The sequence below is a fragment of the Haliaeetus albicilla genome, chromosome 17 (genome assembly GCF_947461875.1).
Source record: "Haliaeetus albicilla chromosome 17, bHalAlb1.1, whole genome shotgun sequence".
NCBI classification, from domain to species: Eukaryota; Metazoa; Chordata; class Aves; order Accipitriformes; family Accipitridae; genus Haliaeetus; species Haliaeetus albicilla.
In genome coordinates this window covers 21,570,163-21,590,157 of record NC_091499.1, presented here as the reverse complement: position 1 = coordinate 21,590,157, position 19,995 = coordinate 21,570,163, and the positions used below count along the sequence as shown (strand labels likewise).

At 41.6% G+C, this 19,995-nt stretch overlaps 1 protein-coding gene across 6 annotated transcripts; it reads left to right on the top strand.

Annotated features, from left to right (window-relative positions):
* The first annotated feature begins 93 nt into the window (after positions 1-93).
* SNX3 (sorting nexin 3) lies at positions 94-18,258 on the top strand. 6 transcript variants are annotated; one of them, XM_069804989.1, is made up of 5 exons: positions 94-413; positions 13,402-13,497; positions 13,880-14,004; positions 14,355-14,442; positions 17,575-18,258. In XM_069804989.1, the coding sequence occupies exons 1-5, from the start codon at positions 252-254 to the stop codon at positions 17,632-17,634; spliced, it is 531 nt and encodes a 176-aa protein (XP_069661090.1). In that variant the 5' UTR covers positions 94-251; the 3' UTR covers positions 17,635-18,258. The 6 variants fall into 6 exon arrangements, 4 of the variants coding, with proteins under 4 accessions (XP_069661090.1, XP_069661091.1, XP_069661094.1 ...); XM_069804990.1 differs by having other exon boundaries at positions 15,174-17,669; XR_011328453.1 differs by having other exon boundaries at positions 96-413; positions 14,291-14,442; positions 17,575-17,669.
* Positions 18,259-19,995: the final 1,737 nt, after the last annotated feature.

Here is a 19,995-nt window from a genome sequence, read left to right as displayed (position 1 = left end):
GGCGGGCGGCCGCGCCGGCCCTAGCGAGGGGGGCGGCCGCTGAGGACTACAAAGCCCAGCCTGCCTTGCGCGCGGCGGCGGGCCCATCCGCTGGCGGCGGCGGCGGCGTGGGTGCGCGTTGCCGGGCAGTCAGCTGGCCGCGGGGCGATAAGAGGGCGGGCGGCGCGGGGCGGCGGCGCTCGGTGCTCGCTCCCTCGCTCACGTCCTGCCGCGCTCCGGGGGAGGGGGGGAAGAAGGGCGCCCGCTCCGCCATGGCCGAGACGATCGCGGACACCCGGCGGCTGATCAGCAAGCCGCAGAACCTGAACGACGCCTACGGGCCGCCCAGCAACTTCCTGGAGATCGACGTGGGCAACCCGCAGACGGTGGGGGTGGGCCGCGGCCGCTTCACCACCTACGAGATCCGCGTCAAGGTGAGGGCACGGTCCGGTCCGGCACGGCTGGGGGGGGGACACGACGCTGGCGGCGGTCCCGGCCCCACTGCGTCTCGCCGAGGGGCCGGCCCCGCCGCCGCTATCCCGGCCCAGGCGGGCGGCCGGGGTCGCCCAGCGGGCAGCTCGGCGGGCTACGTGCGCGCCCCTCCGGCGGCGGGGCCCGGCGCCCTGGGAAGCAAATATGAGGCGAGAGAAGGCGAATGCGGGGCCTGTGTGTCGGCGTTGGGCTCCGGCCGGCTCTTGTGTAAGCGGGAGGGGTGTCCCCGGGCCGGGGTGGCGGTGACGGGCTGCCGCCGCCGTGTCCTTCGGGGCCGGTTTCGCAGCTAATGCGGCGAGTACCGCTGGGGAGGGGGTGGCAGAGCAGCAGTGGGCTTCATCCTCGGCCTGAGAGCAGGCCACAGCTTCTGCGAGCGACCGGAGCTGGTAACTGCGAGGGTCTGGTGGTAGCGAAGACAACGCATGTCAGTGAAGATAACCAAAGGACAAATGCTGTTTCAGCACTGCTGTGCACAGCTGTCATTAGACTGAAATATTGCTGTACTGTGAGCAATTGCTTGCCTGTTTCAAAGTAAATAGAAGAGGGCAAACCCTCAGCTCTCTGAGGTGTAGTAATAGGGGTGGATCTGCCCAGAGAAGGAGGTCAAGTTCAGGATTCCAGCAGCCTCAAAAACCCATAGAGAATGTGTAAATAAGTCTAGTGGGCACATGTGCTAGATCAATGCTAGCTGAAGTGATAAGGTGAGTGTATATGGGGGAGGGCTTCCTGTTTTTTTCTTTTGTACCTGAAATGTAAATTGAGTGCCTAATAAATGGGGCTGTTTCTCACCGTGTGCTATCAAATACTTTTTCTTAGTAGCACTAGACACCTTCCTAGCTGGAAGGGCCATGTTCACTGACTTGCCCCAAAGGCTAATAGACTTAAGCTTGAAAAAAAAACTATGTGAAGTCATTCCTATGTTTCCTGGTCTTTCTAGTTTCATAAACAGGGCCTGGAGGAGTGGACAGAAAAATGCAATATCTACGGCATGGTCCTTGCCTGTGGCTGGCAGGGACCTGAGACAGGGCACCCTTTTAGTGTACGCTGCCAGGCATAAGTTCAGCTGAGAAAGATAACCTCGTACAATTTTATCTTTTTTTGTAGCTTGTGGTTGAGTCTACTACCTTGTATAGCTTTACTCTGTCACAGCTGATTGAACCTGGTCAGTTATTACAGGCAGTAATAGAGGGTAAAGAAGCCTCATTGACCCACTGCACACCTTCACTGCAATATGAGTTCTTCTTTCACTGGACACCATGGAGTGCCCATGCTTTCAAGGCAGGGAAGGCTTCAGCTGGGGGGCTGCTGCCTTGGTCACTAAAACTCTTCAGACAAGACTAAAACCCTGTGTGCATATTCTGGTATTAAAGGTCCAAGTTCTCAGCTTAGTGTAACTTTACTTAAAAAAGCAAAATCAGCTGAGATCTGAAGCTACTAGGGAGGATACTTCTTTAATTCTGATGCTCTTAAATTGTCATGTCTAGTAGCTGTGCTCATGTTTCAGGATGTGTCCAACCAATTGTAGCCTGTGTTTGGCCTCTGTGTGATGACAAACTAGAACTTGCCGACTTGTGTTGCATCACACTGCCCTTATCGGGACCCTAGCTGTCCACTTAGCAGAAAGATGTAACTCTACCTTGCTGGGAAGTATTTGTGCCTTAAGTTCCTGATGACTTTTCTTTCCATGAGACTGAGCATTTGGGATTGCTGGATCCAGGGAAGATGATACAAAAGGGACTTAGCTATGATATGGCCTTGGGAATGAGACCAAATTTGCTGGGAATAAAGAAATAATAATTTTTTTAAATCCCCAACTGAAGTTCTTCAGCAGAAAGGAAAGCAGAAAAGCAAGTTTTGAGACAGATTACTCTTGGCCCATGTGCTGTTTGGGGTAGAAAATTCTGGATTCCTGTTGTAATGAAGACCTAGAAGTGACTTGAACAAATGTACACAGTGATAATACTGTGACTTTCCTCTATTCTTCCTCCTAGTCTGACTGCTATATAAACATTGTTTCCTCCACCCTCCTTACTGGCATCTCTGCATGCTTGTATGCAGGACTATCTCTTATAATACATGATCATTCCCTTTCCAGTTGTGCACCACTGTACACATAGTGCATCCATGCTGTATACATTCATAGCTATCATGAACTGTAAAACTGAGTTTTAGGTCTCCGTATGCTGGAAGGCTACAGAGCAGGTAATACAAGTCATGCAGAATTATGTTCGCTGTCTAAACTTGTATCAATTAACTGCTTCTCAGCAGAACACAGACCATGTTGCTAATATGCAAGTTACAGCATGGGAGAAGAGTTCGAACTTGAATTGCTGTAATACTGTATTTCTAAAAGGTAGAATGTACTTGTACTATAAGCTGCTTGTTGGAGCGTGGCAGACAATAGCCACCAGCTTGCCTCTGTGGTTTGACAACTGCTTGTGGTCACAAAGTAGCAGCTGACATTTGCATTTTCCCCCAGCAGTGCAGCAGAACAAACGTGAGAAGATGGAGTGAGTTACCTGTGTCATATCTGGAAAGCTATGTCTTCAACTAACACCTTAAAATGTTAAGTGGTGCAGAAATGGATGGCTTAACTGCTGCCAAGTTCTTGTAAAAGCTATTGATAGCCTCATGTTATGGCTGGAGATCATGCTAAGCCAGTAACATTGTCAGAGGACACTGAGATTCAAGTTTGCATTGATGCAATTAGACTTGTACCATTGTCATGGTGTTTATGAACTTGATCCAAGGGTAATTCTATCTTTATTGTTTTCTGTGAATCTCAAAGCTTAACTTTTTTGGAGAAGACTGAGCTTGCTAGCACTCGTGAACTGATGTCTGATAATTAATATCTTGCAAAAAGTACTTGTGTGAAATACTGCAGAGTTCCCCCAAAGGCTTTACTGGCAAGCTGTCTACTGATATTGCAGCTGAAGCATATCTGTTGCTTGGAAAACAATAAGTGGAACAACCTCATGCTTTAGTTCTTGTATTGCTGTACTCATGAACTTCTGGTGGAAGTTGGAAAGCCTAATGGGGAACTCAAAAGTTTTAGGTAGACTGCTCAGCAGTAGACTACTGGATAAGCAAGTCAATTGTATTTCAGTACTTAGGAAAGTTTTTCGTAGTGTGTGTCTCTGCAGGCTAGTAGGATGGCTGTGCATTGTAGTAAACATATGGTACTTTCACAAGCAGTTAAGCTCTTTAAGAGTGCTGCAGGTAGAACCTGTACAGCACTTCCAGTGGGGCAGTTTACCTCACAGGTGGTCAGTTGGCCAAAGTACTGACTTTCTGAGCCAGAACTCGCATTAAGTAACATTCTGTTCCTGGCAAGCTGGACAGGGTGATGGCAGAAAGCTTTCTACTGTAGTAACCAGTATAAGGCACACAGTGTAGCAGTATGCCACTGCAGTGCAGCTTGGCAATGAAAGTTAAAGATCTTGTTCAGTAATGGTAAATGACAGAAAATGCCATCCTGCAGGGCTAAAATGGCAAATTTGAGTGGGTTATGTTCTTGACAGGGTAGTTGAGAATTTGCTTTCCAACAGCAGCATTAGGCAGTGAGTTTGTACCATTCTAAGGTATCCTTTGTGTGAAGGCTTAGGGTGAGCTAAAAAAGGAGAACCAAGTGCTTTTTCTAGTGAAATAAAACTTGATAAAATAGTCATCTAAAGGTATCTAGATGATCACAGTAAGGTGACTGTGCAGTGGCTAAAACTAACATAATCAACTAGACTGCCTGTTAAAGTAATACAAACTACTTCATTGCCTTTACCACTTGAGGTAAAGTGTGAACCAACAGTTAAATTCTCAGTATAAATACCCTTGCATGCTATATGCTGTTTCTCATGAGTCTTTATTAGCTGTTCACTCAGGAACCACCAATAGAGGGGTGGTGGTTGTTCCCTCCTACTTGTAACACCTTTTCAGGGTGGGCTTGTGCATGTCAATGCTCTTCAACAAGGGCATGTGAAATACCTGTTACTATTTATGAGCTGTAAGCCAGTCTTCTCTCTAAGTTCCAGGAAACAAAGGTAGAACAAACATTACCCTATAGCATGTCTGCAGTCCTCAGTCCAGTTCCAGGTATCATTTGACTTCCACTGTAGTCGAAACAAATAGTTTTCCTGGTAAGCGGATCAATGGGAACATCTTTGCTCAGATTCTGTGCAATAGCTTCAGTTGCTAAATCTTTTAAGGAGGCAAGACTTAAGCTTTACAAGCGAACTCTGATCCTAGCAACTGGTGACACACTTCAGAGCTGTACACCCACTATAAAAGCAGTGCCGTGGGAGATAAGCACATTGGTTAAATACTGTCAACAAAGCATATGGATATCCAGGAACTTGCTATGTTTGGGAAAATAGCCCTTTGTTAACACAGTTTCATCTGTTATTTTTTCTGTAAAAGTGACTTCTGTGCTGCCCACTTTAGTTGGGTTTGTCACCTAGACTAAAAGGTTAAATTATCTGTTTATGGTTAGTGAGAACTTGCAGAGAAGTTATTTTTAATACTCAATAATATTATTAATATTCAAACTGACAGAACTAAAATAAAATGCCTGTTACAGGAGCTACTAGTCCAAGTAGTTAAAGAATTCCTTTTAGTCAAATCAAATTTAAACAAAAAACCTTTGTCATCTTAATTATGTTCTTTAATGTTAAATGGCCTGTTGCCTCTAATCAGTGTCACTAAACTCGGCACTAAGGCACACCTTAGCTTCTTGAGGTTCCATGGCTCAGTGGCTTGTCTTGAGGTGTAGAAAGGTAACACCTTGCTGCTGTGCTTCCAGATGGTGTGAAATGCATCACTTGGGTGGTGCCAGTGCTCTTCAAGGCAGCAGTCACCTTTCCTGTATCTTCTGCACAAAGACTTCTGTAGACCTTCAGAGGTACTTGACTACATATGCCCAGTGTGGGGAAGGAAATGAACACGCAGGCTGTAAAGTGCCTGCAGTGTTAAGAATAGTATTGGTCTCAAAGGATTGGGGAAGTATATCAAAGTACTGCTAAACTTGAGCTGCTTTTGAAAGTCTGTTCTTGTCTTAACCCTTTTTTTTTCAAGACGTAGCTTGGCTACAGTATTTGCATTTCAGCATATTTATAGTAGTCTAACTTGTATGACTGATTTGAGTCTGACTTCTGTGATCAAATCAGCTCAGAGTAAGATGGTGAATGAACTGAAAGTATAGCTTGCTCAGAAAGCACTTGTCTTATGCCGTGGTGTTGCAAAGTGACACTCTTGATCTGGTGAATGTGTCTTTGAAATGTTCTGTCCTTGAACGGTACCAAATTTCCTGTCCTTCATGTGTTTGGCACGGTTTGAAGTTGCAGACTCTTCTCCCACCATAAGAATCAAATCTGCTGCTACACATAGTTGACATCAGCATTGTTCAGTTTCGTAGTCAGTGAAGCTTGTGGTGGAGTAATGACTAAACACTGACTCAGTGTGGATGTGTTTAGGGATGCATAATCAGCACTAATTCTCTACTACTGCAAATCTTGCATCACACTGCAAGTCTACTCTAACTCTAGTTAATTACTCTTTTAATACCCTATTCTAGACACTGCTACCAGTTAGATATTTTTAGACTCTTCAAAGAATAAAAATGCAGTGTTTCAGGCGACTTTGTTTTTCTGCTCTACAGCCCAGGTACTGCATCTTTACAAACATTAACTGTTCCACTGAGCTGGATTCAGAAAAGCGTATCTGGAAGGCTAAGAACTTCCCAGGACACTGACTAGGGAGACAGAGAAATGGAATGGCTTGGATGAAAAACTTCTGAAGCAAGGAGAGTGGATTTACAAGTCTACTCCATGTATTAGCTCTGAGCAGCTGATTTTTGTGTAGAGGTTTTTGATTAAACTAAGTTCAAGAGCCTAGTCCAAAGGTACTGAACTAGTTTAGTGTTGATGTCTGTTACTGTGTAAATAAAATAACGAAGTCTCTGAATAGTGCTTCTTATTAATATACTAGTTTAACTGGTGACTTGGAATCTTTATTTCAGTGCATACAATGTGGGCCTTGATTGTCATGTATTAAGAGTGCACTCTAGTACAGTGCTGAACAGACCAAATCAAATGGGACAATGACTAATCTTTGTAGGACAGATGGCTGTGATCCAGGTAGGCATGTGATGCCAGAGTACTTTGATACATCTTTATTTTTAGATGGCTTGCCAAGAAAGTGTCAGCTTGAACTTTAGAGCAGTCAGGTCTCTATTGTTTTTATCTGGGGGAATAAATAATGCAGTGTAGATTTATGAGCTTCTGACTGTAGGGGAATTATTTTCTTTAAAGTTTTTTCACTTGGTAATGCAATGCCAGTTGTACTACTGCAGGCTGTTTTGGCAAGTACATAATGCAAATGCCCTATGAAGCTCTAGCACTGAGTGTAGGGTCTAAAGTTGCTGTTGCTGCTGTGACTTTTTTGATGTGAGAAGGATTGAGTAGTCCTAATGTTCTGATCAAGGTGTAAAACCAAATATTTTACCGACTGAAGACAGGTCTGTGAATATATTCCTTCTGTGGCTGTTTCTTGAGAATCCAGCTCAAAACTTCTGTCATGGGAGGATCTTCTGGGGCACATGACAGTATAGTTTGTTTTGGCCGCAAAGCTGATCTTGAAAGTGTAACCATAAGCTAGTGTATAGCAGCTTTACTCTAAAATCCAGGAGAAAAAAAAGTGAAGCTATATCTTAAGTGGTTTAAAGCCACCTCTATACCTGGAAATAAAGCTTCAGAGACTATTTCTGTGGGCCTAAGCTGCAGCACCCCCTAAGTGTTAAGATATGCTACAAATTAATGAAGAGGAGCCATCAGCCTTTCTGTAGCTGTTAGGTGCCTACTCAATGTGAATGTTACTGCTCCAATAAAACTGGAAATACGAAGAGAATATTTTGCTTAGTATGCCTACTTCTGTACTAGTTACTTATTGCTTGTTTCTTGCATGTTTGAAGTGTAGGGATACTGGACTGTCTCTAGTTCGCAAAGCACATTAAAACTTTTGTTCCTGGTAAAAACTATCAATTGCAGCAATCCACTGCAATTTTGTTGGCCCCATTTGACCATAGCTAGTAGATGTCACCTAATGATGCTAAAGCATCAACTTAATGTGATCCCTCTTCAGTCATTCTCAATGAGGAATGAATGGTAACATTACAGCGGGCCAAACCAGAGTGTATGGCAGTTATACCTTGCAATTGTGTAAAAACAGCAGTCCCTTCTCTTTTAAAAGGAATATTTGGTATTTCAAAGGAGGCTTTGGCTTGCTAACCCTGAAATAATTGTCCAGAAATAATTACTAATTCTGCCTGGGTGTTATAAAAGTTTTTGTCTGTGTGTGTCCTTCTTAAAGTGGGCTCCTGTTTTTACCTATGGCTTCTGAGCATGGAACCTGAAGAATAAAGAATCAGTAAACAATCTGTTTACCCTGCTTTGAGCCTTTTGACCATGGTACACCATAATTCAGCTGTTCATGATGTTGGTGAACTTGATCAGGTGACAATAGATGCTGCTTGGCAAAAAACCAGACACCCCTACGCTAATTTTTATAGAGCAGCTCTGAGCTCAAGGCATTGGACTTGGCAAAGGTTAACTCTTGTCTGAAGACTGATAGTCTTTGTTGTGTTGCTACTAGGATTTCACTGCCTTAGTCTTTAAGATGGAAAACCTCCTAGCTCCATGTCTCAGTATTGTGGAGTGAGAAGCTCTATAGTTCTTGGTATAGCTTAAGTCAGCATTGTTTAAAACTTGGGTGTATACATATGGTCAGATTTTTCAGTGTTTTATTAACTTCAGATTTTTTGCATGTAGTAGATAGACCTGGACATAAGTGGATAAAAGGGGAGGTAGAACTCTGCTTTGATCAAAAGGACTGAAACCTAGAAAAATAACAACCCCTTATCTGACCTTTTGCAGTGGGGAAAGAGGTTTTCCTTCAGTAAAGTACACAGCAAAAATCTAAACTCCTAGCAACTGAAGTTTAGAGCACATTTGCCTTCTTTCTTGCTTTTTATAATTGTAGGAAATGGGGAGGTAGCTGCTTATGTCAAGTTGGGACAGAAACAAACCACTGGCAAGGTTTTTGCAGTAACAGTGGACTGCTGGACCCAGTTTCTTCTGCTAAAGGACAACAGGCTCTTGCGTTAAGAAAACTGTAATACTTTTTTATCCACCCTGAATGCTACTTACTGTAATACCCCAGAGCTCCCATTGGCTGACTGTAAATGTAGCCAAAGGGTGTAGTCTGTTGACAAAGATTACAGCTTGTATGAAGAGATAGTAAGAAGCTTGAATTTAGCTTTTGACAGTCAAGGCCACAAACTTCTATCAAAAGTGTGCCGAGTGCTTTCTTTCACTCTATTTTAATGGAAATAGAGTTGTATCAAGGCTACCATAACCTACTTGAAAAGACAACATCAAAGTAGGTGCTATGGCAACAGTGAAGCTTTATTCTCAGTCTGTTAGGAGTGGGAGACATGGGCAATGCAGTGCTGCTGCTGAGTTACATTGGCAGATGAGGAAATGAATCCAATTTACCTCAAACTATCCTGGACAACTACAGCTGTGGAGTTTCTGCAGTTGTGGGGGTGGACTGGGCTGCAGTGACATTTGGAGTCAATCTTGTGGTGTGTCAGCATGCTTTTTGAAGGAACCCAAATGCTATTTGCATTCAATTTATGTGTGGGAACAAAGTGTGGCTATTTGCAGGGCTTTTTCCACTCACTGGATAAATTAGTCTAGATAACAGAACACTTGAAATTACTTAGAATTGTAAACTAATTTATTTTAAATAAAGTACTCTAATTTTCCTCCTGTTTTTAAGGTAACTTGTATGCCATAATGGCTGCATTGGAGACCTGTGTATCTGAAGCTGAATGGACAGTATTGACTAGTACTTGGACTACTTGCATTCTGTCTGTGAAAGTCTCCTCACTTGTATACATAAACAATTTCTGGACTTCTAACTGGGCATAGCTTGGGGATTGACTGTAGTAACAGCTAGAAGACTGTTACCTGGTTATCCAAGCTACTGTCTTTAGGACTGTCATTTACTTCTGAGATGAATTGGGAACCTTCTGAGCTTGGACTTGGACTTAGAGTTTGAATATGTTATAAAAACATAAATGTAGCTGAAGAAGCATGCTTACTGTGAATACAGGTTTTGCCCTGAAATCTATTAGCAGGCAACCACTGCTTCCCATTACCAGTTTGTTGAACACTAGCCAAATGACTGTAGGAACTTGTTTGGCATCAGAGTGGAGAAATGCAGGAGTGACTTAAGGGTCTGGGTTTGTCATCTACTGTTTAACTATGTAATTTAACTTGGCACCAGTTCTAACAATGTTTATTCCAGTGTACTGGCTTGGCCATTAACTCACCCAGCAGAATACAGACTGTTAGTTTGACAGTAGTCAGAGAACGCCTAGTGGGTATCTACATATAGTCTGATACGGAAGGAGTGCTAGACAGAATCTGTCTTGTCTTACCATCTTTCTATGCTTAGGATTTTGGGCTATGTGGAGCTTCTGCAGAGCTGGTTTATTGGTCCTTCTGGAATAATGCTTTATCTGCAATTCTGACTAGTAACTTATGGTTGTCTAATGTCTTAGGTAATGCATAATCCTTTCAGGTTGAGGGCTTGCATTCAAACTGCTAAGAGGCATGATTTTGGACTGGGAAGTTGTTGAAAATGTTTTGGTAAAAATGAGACTAATTATTACACTGTAGAAAAAACAAATTGCTGCAGTAATTATGCTGAATTTATCAGAGGAATGAGCTATGCTCCAGGGGCTGTGCCAAACTGGGTCATGAGTTTCATGACAGTAGACTTTGCAGCTCAGCAGGCCAGAAAGCCAACAGTATAATGCTGAATGAGCATGGGGAGCAATGTTTGTAAAAATGAAACTAGCCTGACTTCAAGTTTTGTGCCTTACTCTTATCTCTGTTTTAGTAGGCAAACAAAGCATGAACAGTGTTCAGAATAGCTACTGGCACCTCAGTGACTAAACAAGGATAACTCTCAACTTAAACTGTGAAGCTGATAAGACCATACAGGATATTAAAAAAGTTATTAAAGTGACACTTCAGTAGAAATTGAAAGTTTCTGTTGACACCCTAGGGTTGTCCTACCAAATTCTTGCCCAGTGATAGCCTGTGCTTCAGCAGCTGTTTGGCTTGCTTAATGAAAACTATCTACCCATGGTAGACAGAGGCAGTAGGACATGCTGAAACCCTTCCTACTGAAGGAAAAAGTTGTCTGCTCAAGTGGGGTAATAATCATAATGAGAAAGGCACATGCAGTAACTTCAGATGTGAATATATCCTGAGTTAAAAATAGGGACCTAAGATGTGAATAGGTTAAGCTGTATAAAAGAGTACTCTCAAATTGCTTTTTTAAAATAGATCCTTTTTAACAGCTGCGTATCTGAAGAACGCTGCTCTATCAGTACTAATTTCTAGAAGGTGAATTGCTGCAGTTTCTGGATTTTAAGTAACACAAGGTTTAGAAGTTGATCTCAACAGATAGTTCTAATTCATATCCAGACCAAATGACAGGGAACACACATGTTCCTTTAGTGTGTAGTTGTCAAGTTGTGACTTGTAAGCCACTTAATTTAATGGGAGCCTTCTAACATACTCTTCAGTTTAAATGTTTCCTGTGCTTATGCTCAAAATGGAAGAAGATTTTTGGAACCTAGAGGGAAAACAAGTACTCTTAACAGTTCTTTTCACTAACTTGCTAGCTGCGCTAGCATGTCAAAAGTTCAAAAGGGATTGTAGAAGGTAAAATGAACTCAATTGGCACTTCTACCTGACGTTATACCTGTAAGCCTGATATGTTGTTTAGAGATTAACTTTACAGACTTCATGGCCAGAAGCATGAAAAGAGTTCCTGAAGACCTGGGGACTCATTGGTTTTTAGCTGCTTTTATTAAATTCTAATCCCTCTTGTAAGTAACTTGAGAGCAGAATGGAATATTTTCTGTAGGTGAGAGCCTATATGTTAAATATTGTAAAGGACTTTCTACCCAAGACACTGACAAAGGGTTGATATTGTAATGTGGAAGGCTGAACCAGTTTAAAAAGCCAGTAGCTGAAATCAGAGAAAAATAATCCAGTACTTCTGGGAATCTCCTTCATGTACTCTGGGGGACCTAGCTTTATTCACTCTTGAGTAGAGTATTCTTATCCTCAAGACAAGAGTGTTTATAAAGCCTGGCTTCTGACATAATAAAATTGCACTTAAGACTATTATTAGTCACTAGTACAATCAACAATCCTTTACCTGGGAAGGAGAGCTTGATTACTTTTAAACATTTAGCAATAAGAGATTTCATAAGAAAGTACTGTTCTGTACCTTATCATTTGTAAATCATGGACTAAATAGCATAATGTGAAAGTACACAACTAACTTCTCAAGTACTTTTAAACTGTGGCAGCTAAAAAACTTGTTATTGTCTGGAGGTAATACAATGGCCCATAGTCATAGGCCTGCCTAGTACAGGAGAGTATGTCTGCAATTAAACCTGTTTTGAGCAGCCAAAAGTATCACTCAATGATAGCTTAAGCATACATCCTACAAATTATACTGTACAGAGATACCCAGTCAAACCGCGACCAGAAGCTCAGTGAGATGGCTTACAACTTAAAATAAAACAACAAAAAAATAAAAGGCACTAGCCAAGAATGACTGCTGTGCTTCTGCCAACAGGAAGACTGGGGATAACTGTAGTCACATGTGAACATCAGCTTCCTAGGGTACTCCTCAAGAGTCTTCTTTAAAGGTGTATTAAGACAGTGAATATGCAGTCTGACAACAGTAAGCTTTATTCTGCTACTGCTGATTATGCATGGTAATTACAGGTTCTTGATCTTGCTTTTAGTAGGGTCATAACGCCTATAAACATTTTTGTAACACTCTAGCCAGTTTGCCATATCAATGACATGTAAGCTTCAGAGCGTGGTCTTGGTGCTTTCCATTCTGGGGATGTCATTATGAGAGTGCTCCCTCAATGTCTACTCTTAAAATAATGTGCAAGTTGACTTGCAACTGTGGGAAAACACTGTACCCCAAGAATGAACCGAAGTAATACAGGCTCTCACACAACTTAATGTAAGGACATGTATCAGGGTGTTCATGTATTTAACATGGTCTTGTGCAGTGTTATAGCCTGGCTCCCAGTTGATGTCTCTTTCAGGTGTGTTGAGTTGGGTGCTGACTCCTAGCTTTGTTCAGGAAAGTTCTGCCTAATGAAGCTCTGCTTGGTTTAACTTTGTAGTAAGACAGTCCTATCTCATCAGCACTGAATGTTTTGTTGCATCTCAGCCTTCTTGGCTTCTTTGGAGCTATCCAAACTTGGCAGCTTGTACTGTCACATCTTTGGCTTCATCTGTCCTGTATGGATTCACTGCAGGACTTGCTGATTTTGCTTTTGAAGATGCTGGAGGCCATGTTGTGTCAGGTAATAGAAAAGTACAGGAAGCTTGGTTAATGTCCTATGCTGGTACCTGAAACACTCCCTTGAATGCAGTAAGAGGAGCCTGTGTGGATTAAGAAGACTTTTTCTTCCCACCTCCAATTTTGTATATGTATTGGCATTGGGAATCCAGCACCTGAGACAGTAAAAATAGCAGGTGCTTGTGTAACTTTAGGAAAATATCAAGTGGCCAGCAAATCTGCTAGGTGATATGGTGGCAAAATACCAGTGATTAGGATGCCATATAAATGAGGCCTGCAGTTAAGCGGCTTGAGGCACAGCTTACTCGTGTAGCTTACAGAACTTTATCTGTATTTCTGTATCTTGAGTGTTTCTCAATACTGTTGTTGCTTAAGTGGAACTAATTTGTATCTTAACAGCTTGTTTCTTGCTTCTGCTTATCAAAATTTCTATTTTGTCTAATCAGTAGCTTATGGTCTTGTTTTCAGACAAATCTACCTATCTTCAAATTGAAAGAATCTACGGTCAGAAGAAGATACAGTGACTTTGAATGGCTAAGGAATGAACTAGAAAGAGAAAGCAAGGTGGGTAAAATGGAAGGTAAATACAAGTCTTCGCAGACATACAAAGAGTACTGATGCTGAAATGTTATCATTGTTATAAAGCATATATATCATATAGAGCAGATGCTGTGGTTGAAAATGTCTAGAACTAAAAGACTGTCAGTCTTTAAGCAAACCTCAGTTATACAATGCTAGAGGCTGTTTCATGGTTTTGAGTTAATTTGGAGTTAGACTACTTGAATTCACCTTACCTCCTTGGGCAGATACTGTTCTTCTCTGGTCATGTTTTATTGCTTCACTAGGGATGTGATTCAGTTGGGTCCTCTAGGAGGAAGAGGTGGCATAGGAGGTGTATAAACTTGCTTACAGGCTGTACTTATGGACACTTTTCTAAATCTTTCAGGTTGTGGTTCCACCTCTTCCAGGAAAAGCTCTTCTCCGTCAGCTCCCTTTCCGAGGAGATGATGGCATATTTGATGATTCCTTTATAGAGGAAAGGAAGCAGGCTCTTGAACAATTCATAAACAAGTGAGTGTTTGGTCTAGTTATCGGGAGACAAACCCAGAATTCAGCTCCAGAAAATTTAATTAAAGCTGCTAATCCTCTAACTATGGTAGCTGCGCTAAGTTCAGAGTAATAACTTTCACATAATCTTGCAGTAGGACATACTAACATTGCTCATCCAGTGTTTAGTTTAGATGTCTTAGTGTTTACCTAAACAGCTGAAATGAATGTTAGTGTTGTTGTTAATTTATGCAAATTACTACTAAAATTATAGCATTCAAAATAGTTGTACTTTTTCATTTCTGAAAAGGTATCCTCCACTGGGTGAACAATGGAGCTTACAATGGGCTTACAGCAGTTTACTTTGATTGCAGATGTGAGGTATTATCAGCTTGTGTAATGATGCATATTTTCTCTAATCATCATGAGAATCTTTATGAAGATGTAGAAACACTACCTGAGGTATGCACCTACATAGTTTGCAATAGATGCTTGGGGTTTTGTCACTGCCTTTCAAAGGGCGAGCAGAAGTTATAGTAACAAAGTCTTATGATTCTTTTTCTACCATCTGACACTACTAACCACTCTCCATATATTGACCTGAAGAGCTACTTTAATCTCTTTAACAATATGGATCCAAACAGTGGGTAGGAAGGAACACTCAGTTAACCAGCTCTTCTGGTCTCTAGAGCCAGCACTGTTCAGACCAACTGGATTTGGGACTGCTCCCTTTAAAAGTTCAAGCTTGTCAGTTCCACTAGCATTCTAATCTTGTTCAATAGTAATGCTGTTTAATAGGGACACAGGATGTCTGAGTTAAGCCAGAACTTATAACAATCTGCTTGTCATTGTTAGTTAGTTCAGGCATGTGTCTTTGGAGTTGCAAGTGACTAGTTTACTAAAATTGTCTGTCTTGTGCAAGTAAGTGTGTATGAAATCTTTTAAGTTTTTCTTAACATAGTTGCTTGTTAGCTCAAGTTAGAGGTATTGCTAATGGTTCTGAGCAGGTAAAATGCTTCACACTGCTCTTTCCTCTGTTCAAAGACAAGTGGAATCAATTTCGAAGGCATCTAGTTCTGCATTTATACTACATGAAGGCAGATATGCTTATAGTAAGATGCAATGGGGGGAGGGGGGGGTTAAGGCTGTACAATCAAGGTCATGACTGTAAAGTACAACTTTTATCCACACAGGCTTGGGACTCTAAATGCTGAAGTGCACTTACTGAAAGTTTTGTATGCTGAGTCTAGCAATATGTGGGGGAAGAGGGCTGTTTATGTTCTGAAGCAGCTAATAGTACAACAGTCATCTTAACTGGAATCTCTGAAAAACTCAGTATAGCTGACAAAGGGAGTGGCCAGTTTACTGGTATTGCTTGTTTAGTCCTACAGCAAGTAACAGGTTGATCTTGTGGAAGTGTAAAACTTCTTGGTCAATTTTTCCTCCTTTGAAACATAAAAGCAGACTGTTAATGAAGATATTGATGTAGTGGCAGACTTGAGTACAGCTGGAACAAGGCTCTTCAGGCACAACTCCTAGCTATTCAACCTCATCAATTTATTCTAATGGCATGACCAACTCATCAAGCAAATATTACTAATTAAAGTTTTGTACTATGTAGAAGCTTTAAGGCTTCTACCAAGTACTCTGAGTACTAGTGAACTTAGACATGAAGGTAATTTGCATAATACATTCATATTGCTGCATTCTCAAAGCTAGTCTTTACCTCTAGAACTAGAGAGGAGTCCCTCAGATAATTGATACCACTATATCCAAAAAAATCTTGGTGCACCAATGCCAGTTCTTGATACCCAGGAGTGTCAAGATAGATGTTGTTGAGAAGCTTTATCCCTCTAGATCTAAAATCTAAGAGGAACTAAATCACAGCAGTGCAGCTTACTTGAGTCAGCTCTCTTGAGCCAGCTTGCTGGCACTACCATCAATACTACATAGAATGACATTCACAGGGGTGGCTATGTTGCAACATTCTTGTCTGCCTGAACCGGACTGTGGGATACATGAAAATTCTTGAAGTAGCGGCTGCTATGTGTAAAGGTCACCTTAGTGAAGAAGTCTAACGAAAAGCCAATGCAGAGTGAGGTATTCATGTGAAACCAAGAGCTGAATCTGAGAGATCAGATCTAGTCTTGCAATTCAGCCACCAAATTGCAAGCCTTCCTGAAAGGGAGAAGAAATATGCTGCTGCCTCGTCATCTTCTCCTGTATATCTTTCTCTTGAAGTTCAAGGCCAGCAACTTCAGTCTGATGGGGGTAAGAAACTCAAACTAAGAAACTCCAACTAGTTATTCCAGACTTCCTTCTTTCTGAACTAGTGTTTTGGACTGCTGCCCATTTACTAAAACCTGGCAAGATTGATAGGTTTTATGACTGCACTTGAAACAATTTATCAAAGCTGAATAGGAGAGCTCAGCTTCCTCATTAAAGGACACCTTCAGTGACAAGTAAGTAGTGACAAGTGAATCTGTCCTGTGGTGAAATAAGCACTAATAGATACATTTGGAGAAGATGCACAAAAGTGCTTGCAGGTACTGATACTGAGCCACTGGAATTAACTGTGTATTACACCTATTCTACTAGGTAATGTCCATTTAGAGTAGAAATGTCTGACAGATATGGAGGCCATAAGGCTGACACAGGCTGTCCTAGGGAGGATGGGGGGCTTTCTGTCTTACAGGAAGCAGCCTGTCTTGGTGGACCAAACTGGATGTAACTTTTTTCAAAACAAACTGCTTTAGGTTTTCATGTGCATAAGTGATCAACTTCCAGGGATTCGGATTCTCTTGGATTTTTACCTACACAGAAGGCTGCATGGTATTTTAAGGGTTTAAATGCAATACCTTGTTGTTTTCTTCCAAACTTGGGAGTGTCTTCTAATACAGTTTCAGTTCCTTTACTGTTAAAAGGCTGATGGCTCAGTCTATATATGGAACAAAACTAAATCTACAGTAGAGATGCTGGTCTAGTCTAGAGCAGACAAGCTCTGTGTCTCTTATGTTTCATATCTCAAGACATCTGCAATTAACAGAATGGCCAGTACCCTCTGGCTGGGCATCAGTGCTGCTTGTAGTGCTAGGAATAGTGACCATGGTAAGTCACTGCTCTCAACAGTGTCAGAGCCTTCAGAAGACCTTCACACCCCCTGGTGGAGTAAGCCTTTAACTCTGCCTGGGCTAACTGCTATGGAATTAGGTGGAGAACTGAGGGGTTAAGCAGCCTTTAGAAAGGTGTCCTGTGTCAAAGCATCAAGACCTGTAAAAAGCTGCTTGGCTTGCTTAACTCTACATTTCCTAATGCTAGGATGGGCACTTTGATAGTCCCCTCAATTGCAGGTGACAGATGATAATGTAACATGCTTCCAGATGATCAGAGGTAGCTCAGGCTTCCTATGGACTAACTTCATCTGGGGTAGAATGACAAGTCTTGCTGCCAGACATTCTAGTCACCAACAGTGAACTGGAAGTGGGTCTATGCCTAAGTGCAGAACCATGGGTTATTGGTATAAAACTTTGCTCTGCTGACTAGCTGCAAGTAGACTTGATTTGTTAGTACTAATGCTTGTTTTTTCCTCTCTAGGGTTGCAGGCCACCCACTGGCACAGAACGAGCGCTGTCTTCACATGTTCTTACAAGATGAAGTAATAGACAAAAACTACACACCATCCAAAATAAGACATACTTGAGTTCTGAAAACATCTTCTCAAACATTAGTGGTTCTTATGCTTGGTTTTAAGAGGTTGTAGTTTGTCTTAGCATGCTGAGGATAAACAGGCATGAAGTTTCCACTAACATCAGTACACTGCTTGGTCTTTGCATATGCTTTATACTGTAAAAGAACTCACTTGTCTTCTAGCTAAATCCCTCTCAATCCTTGATTTAAGAGTATTATACTATGAGACCATCCACCCCTGGCAATGTCTCACAAACCTTTCCACTCTTATTTGCAATGACTTAACAATGTTTACTGACTTGGCCTTACTTGAACTTGCACAGTTGTAGTGTCACGTGTTCACTTGTATTTGACTAAACTGCTATGCTGTTTCTGAGGTAGTCATCTGTCTGAACTTCTGTAGAAAGACTGCTTTATTTCTGATACCCTGTGTGAGAAACACTTATGCAATTGTCTTCAAGCTTGTAAAACACTTTATACTGAAGTAATGAGGGAATTATCTTTATATTCTGTAAGAGGGAAAAAAATCAAATTTATATACTAAAGTAACTTGTCTAAAGTTTTGAAATAAAAGTGAAAATGCACTTCAAATATTTTGTCACTCTTGACCTTGAGTGTGGGGTATCTTGTGCTTTCTGAGAAGCAGGGACTTGACTATAAGTGAACTGGTGTTTCAGCCTTGCTGCAATGCTCTTCTGCAATGTAGTCTTGTGTTACTATCAGCCAGCACTAAATACCCTTAGATGCTGGCAGTCACTGCTTAAGTGTTAAAGAACATACAAAGGTATTGAAGACTATTCCTGTGTTGTGGAGCCAAGGCTGGAACCCTGTTCATGGTAGGCAGTCAACAGATCGGTGGCTTCAATAAGTTTGGAAAGAGTACCTTTATACTTGGCATGACAAACATCAATCTAGCTTCAGCTAGCAAGTGAAAATTATACCATCCTACAGAGAAAGGAATATTGACATAACCTATAATATATAACTTCAGTCCTAGATTAAAGTAGCTTTCCTCTACAAATACAATTAGGGACATAAAGTCATACATGCCTGCTGTAAGAGGTGATCGTAGACCATGTCCCTGAACATTAAAGGAAGGGGAAGCTGTAATATTGTGTTTGTGTGACCACTGGTGAAATACAGGTTGTTGATGCCTGAACTGCAGTTCACAGGGAACACTGCTGAAGTTGTCTTTCTCACTAGATGCTTCTATGGCTGGAGAAGCTTCCTTAGTGCATCCAAATGTGACATGGGAGTTACCTATCCAGATGTTCTTGAAAACAGATTCAAGAACACTAGTAGCAATCTGATCCAGTGTTTTGTGCTATTTGGTAACAGTACACATTGGCTTAGACTTGACTCTGCTGCTTTTTTCCTTCTTATACTTCTTATCACTGTAGAGAACATCCTACAAGCTTACTGGTGAAGTTATTAGTTTCTTTTAACTAAGACATTTACCTAATTTATGGAAATCTGGATGTAAAAGACTGAACTGACAAATGAGGATTTTGTGTAGTACTAGTGACTAGCTACACTGAATAGTTAGATGCTGAAAAAATTGCTCTTTCCCCCTCATACTTAACAAAGACTGTGCTAAATCTCTCCAACAGTCCTATTAATGAAACCAGGGACCAAAACTGACAGAGCCCACTTGCAGCCCAGAGCTGTCTAGCTTTTCAGTAAGTTCTTGATAATGTAAAATCAATTCTAAAATTTCCTGTGTTGTTGAATCACATTTAAAAGTTGAGTTATTCTTGGAAAGGGGGAAAGAAGGACTAAATGTATATGAAGTTTTATTATTTAGGTTTAGATACATAGTAAAGTATTTTTCTCAAATGTTCTTTTCTGAGGGAAGCTTCTTTCAGAAATCAAAATGCCCCATCTTACCTCTAAAAGATGATGACACAATCTGTATCATCTGCTGGGGGTGCGGGGAAGAATTCAGCTGAAGAGGGAAAAGCTGCATGCTTGATGTCAAAGTATTGCTATTTCCAAAGTGAGGACTTTGGAGTGTTAACCTCTGAGGATGACAGGACATCTGCTCTGGGCTTTCACCTGGCCTTCAGTCTTTCCAGGCTAACTAGAGACCCTAATTCTAGTGTAGTGTAACTAGTTCTGCTTCTGTGCTATCTGCAGTACTGGGAGGAAGACATGGTCTAAGATTAGCTGTGCCTAAACCACAGAGATCTGGGCATTGTTCCCAGCTTGTGAGTCTGCTCTGCAGCTGGGCTAGGTCCTGCAGGTAAGGGGATGTGAGATGGGAGTGCACCCATTGCCCTGCCTGCTTTGCAACTGGGAGAAAGCCAGTATGCTCTGTTGCATCCTCTA